Source organism: Helobdella robusta (genome assembly GCF_000326865.2).
Source record: "Helobdella robusta unplaced genomic scaffold HELROscaffold_4, whole genome shotgun sequence".
NCBI classification, from domain to species: domain Eukaryota; kingdom Metazoa; phylum Annelida; class Clitellata; order Rhynchobdellida; family Glossiphoniidae; genus Helobdella; species Helobdella robusta.
In genome coordinates this window covers 8686779-8690253 of record NW_008704902.1, presented here as the reverse complement: position 1 = coordinate 8690253, position 3475 = coordinate 8686779, and the positions used below count along the sequence as shown (strand labels likewise).

Below are 3475 nucleotides of genomic sequence, written 5' to 3'. Positions count from 1 at the left end.
TGGAAGAAATCAAGTTCACGTTCCACTTGTGTTGCGTCGTTTTCGAATGAAGAAAAAAAATCAAGAGCAATACCAACCTCACTAACGCAGAACATTAAGAAGAGCATCCCCAATGAAATTATCACTTTAGTAAATTCTTTATCTTTCAAACAGCAATATAATAAAACAAATTTATCTTGGCAAAAGTTGCACATTTTGTGATGGTTACCAATTAAACGAAAAAATGGGTCGCGAACGTCAGGCGTTTGTTTTTTGCAGCAGATGTTAACTGTGTGGGGAGTAAATTGTTGATATTTGATAATTTTTTTGTCAAAAACACAACGGTTCAAAGTTTTTCCTAAATATAAAAGTTTTACATCGGCTGATAATGATAGCTCATAGCTGTCCTTCGTAATTAATGTGCCATGAACAATTAAAATATTTATACTGCAAATAAATAGAATTGAATCAAGCACAGCACAAATAATCCACGCCCACGAAGAGAAAACGGCTTGATCAACCAAATGAAGCAATGCGCTTTCATTTAACATGTCTTTTTCAATCGTAAGATATGAAGTGAAATTTTTTTCTGACTGGTCATCCGGACGAAGTATTGATTCATAAGTAGGACTGCTGTGATGTTTTGTAACAATAGAAGACAAAGATAATTTATGAAATTTCTTCATTAAGCAGTTGACACGGAAGTTCATCTGTTTGATTAATGCTTCAGTGCGTATCGTCGTCATTCTAAATCTTCAACAAAATAATGTCAAAATTTTGATTCCGATCTTAAATACATATTAAATATAAAATTGTAATCTAACTTTAGATATAGATTATAGAAAACTAAAACGAATGGTTGAAAATCATCAATCTCGTATAATCTAAGGTTGTCTGAAAACAGGCTCATTGAATGATTTAAATCTTCATTGAAAAATGATTCTCCAAATAGTTTGTTATGACTACGTTTCTTTTTCACAACAATCAACGGAAACCAATTATTGCTTGGAAGCCATTGAATAACGAATCTTTTGTTATTAAATTCGACATTGACAATGTTATGGTATTTATTTTTAATTTTTTGTTGGTATGTGTGGTACGAAATTTTGTAAACTACAAAACTTTTCTGGATATGATTGTTATATTCTCGACTGAAAAACGTCAACCGTTCAGTTTTATGGTGAACTTGTTTCAAAACCTGACTAAGAAATTGAGTGTTTCTCAACGAACACTTGAAATAGAACTTCGAAATATTGTAATGCCATTCTTTCAGTGCTTCGCTGCTTATAACGTATTTGGCTGTTGCACGCTCTGCGGGTTCCAATCGAAAGTGACTCGTCAATATTGTGTGAATCACTAACAAAAAGACTGTCAGATTTAACGTCATTCCATAAACCAATTTGTATACAAAAATGAAAAATATATTTATTAATTTGTAATTTGCATGATTTTTGTCATAGAGGTCAATGAAACCTTTCGAATCGTAATTGATATTTTTGTCTGATTTGTTCAACCGATACGTTTTGAAAAGTTTGGCATTTTCGTAACATAAATGGCATATATAACTAATGGTGATAAATAGAAGCCCTGTTGCGCTCACCAAGTAAAGTACGCAGTATTGGCTATGGTAGTTTAATGAACGACTAATAATTATTTTATTTTCTGATTTTTTCTCCGATATGTTTTTTGGAGTACGTTTGAAAAACGTTAAAAAAAAAATAAGGGAAAGTTGAGAATCGTTAACTTGTAAACCAAAAGATTTAGAGGAAAGGTCGTTTGTGATGGAATTGTTCATAAATACGTTTAAATTGAATTTGAAATTAGTGGGACACGTAAGGATAATATCGTATATCCTGGAATGTTTCGAATCGTTGAAATTAATGGTGATATGGGATGGACAGGTATTTGTTTCACCTGGATCAAATTAAATTCATTTTAAACACTACCACATGTTATATAAATACATTTACGTTACCTTCAAATAAAATGGTCCAGTTTTTATCTGAATTTTTTTGGAGACGAACTGAAACACTTTTTTCAATCAAGTATCCAGGAAAATCAGACGAATAAAATTTTAAGATTGATTGAGTAGCTACAATTTTTAAAAATTATTTGTATCTAAAATTGTGCAAGTAAATCAGTGAAAATGTTGATGCACTAACGTTTGGTAGTGAATTTGAAGTACGGGGGACGAACTGCATTTCTAATGTTATATTTGAAACGGGAATCTTCTTTCCTGATAACGACGTGAATATCTTGAATGTCCGATTTATATTTGGAAGAACTCGTTTTTAAAGGAATCATGTGTTGATTAATTGTATCACATTTGTGCAGTTTGTTGTTCCAAGTGATAGAGCTTCGATAGAATGGCTTGTCATAAAAAAAAGAAACATTCATGCCATGACCATCCTCTACATTTCTTACGCGACCCCACTGAAAAAAAAACATGATTTTTTTTTAATTCAACACTTTTGCATATACAATAATACTTGGTTTGTTTCATTTCTGAATATGTAGTTTGCTGTTGGAAGAGATTTAATTTTAAAATTATCCCCTTTCGAGCCAGTAATTAGCGCTTCATGGCTCAATTCAAGTTCACTGTCGTGTTCAACCTTTAAAAAGTCTACATCCACAAATCCTTTTTTATAAAATTCTAGATTTGAAGCATACACCCTTTTGTATCGTTTTGCGCTTTCAAACTTAATCGCTGGGATTTGAATATAAACAAACAAATCGTATAAAAATAATTGAGATTCATGCACAAGATGGCAGGTAAATTCTTGTTTTAGATTTTTGTAGACCGGGGTAAGCGTGTATTGAAACAGATTTCCTTGAAATATTTATTCAGATGCTTATTTATAATTTTAAGTTGATTGATTAATCGTAGAAACCTGAGAGACACCAAAGAGAGGATTTGCACTGCAGCGAATAAACAAGCCTACAATCAATCGAAGACAAACATGATGCGCCACAGCACGAATGAATGTTTCTTTCATCAAAAGCATCTGAACAGATTTAATAATTTGCCCAGCCAATTATTGAAATAAAAATGAAAATTTACAATATTTTTCTTTTTGAGCTTTATGTTTTTAAATGCCTTTCAACTAAAAATGCAAGTTAAAAGGTCACTCTCTGTTGCGCTTGCTTCAGAATTATCAACTACAAACACACACAGCATATATGAATACGCGTGAAACCACGCATCATACACTTTACATATGATAAGCAAAGATCTCTTTGTATTCGAACCTGGCGTCCTTAACCATTGAGCCATCATACCAACTTGTTGAATTTATACATTTATAAATATTGTTATCAATTTTTGAATCTCCTGATTTGCATAAAAAGAGTAAATTTTTCTTGTAATTTAATGAATTAAATATTAAAAAAAATAAAACAACGCGCATTTACTGTAATAGTAAATTGATAAAATGATTGTTTTGTTTATTTAAACAAAACGAGGTAGCGATTCCTAATTTCAAAAAACNGGTTAAAA

At 31.3% G+C, this 3475-nt stretch overlaps 1 protein-coding gene across 1 annotated transcript; it reads right to left on the bottom strand.

Moving 5' to 3' along the window:
* Positions 1-1782: 1782 nt before the first annotated feature.
* HELRODRAFT_163000 (hypothetical protein) lies at positions 1783-3253 on the bottom strand (the record flags this gene model as incomplete). Its single annotated transcript, XM_009025041.1, has 4 exons — positions 1783-1832; positions 2142-2412; positions 2469-2686; positions 3229-3253. The coding sequence occupies 4 exons, from the start codon at positions 3251-3253 to the stop codon at positions 1783-1785; spliced, it is 564 nt and encodes a 187-aa protein (XP_009023289.1).
* Between the last annotated feature and the right edge of the window lie 222 nt (positions 3254-3475).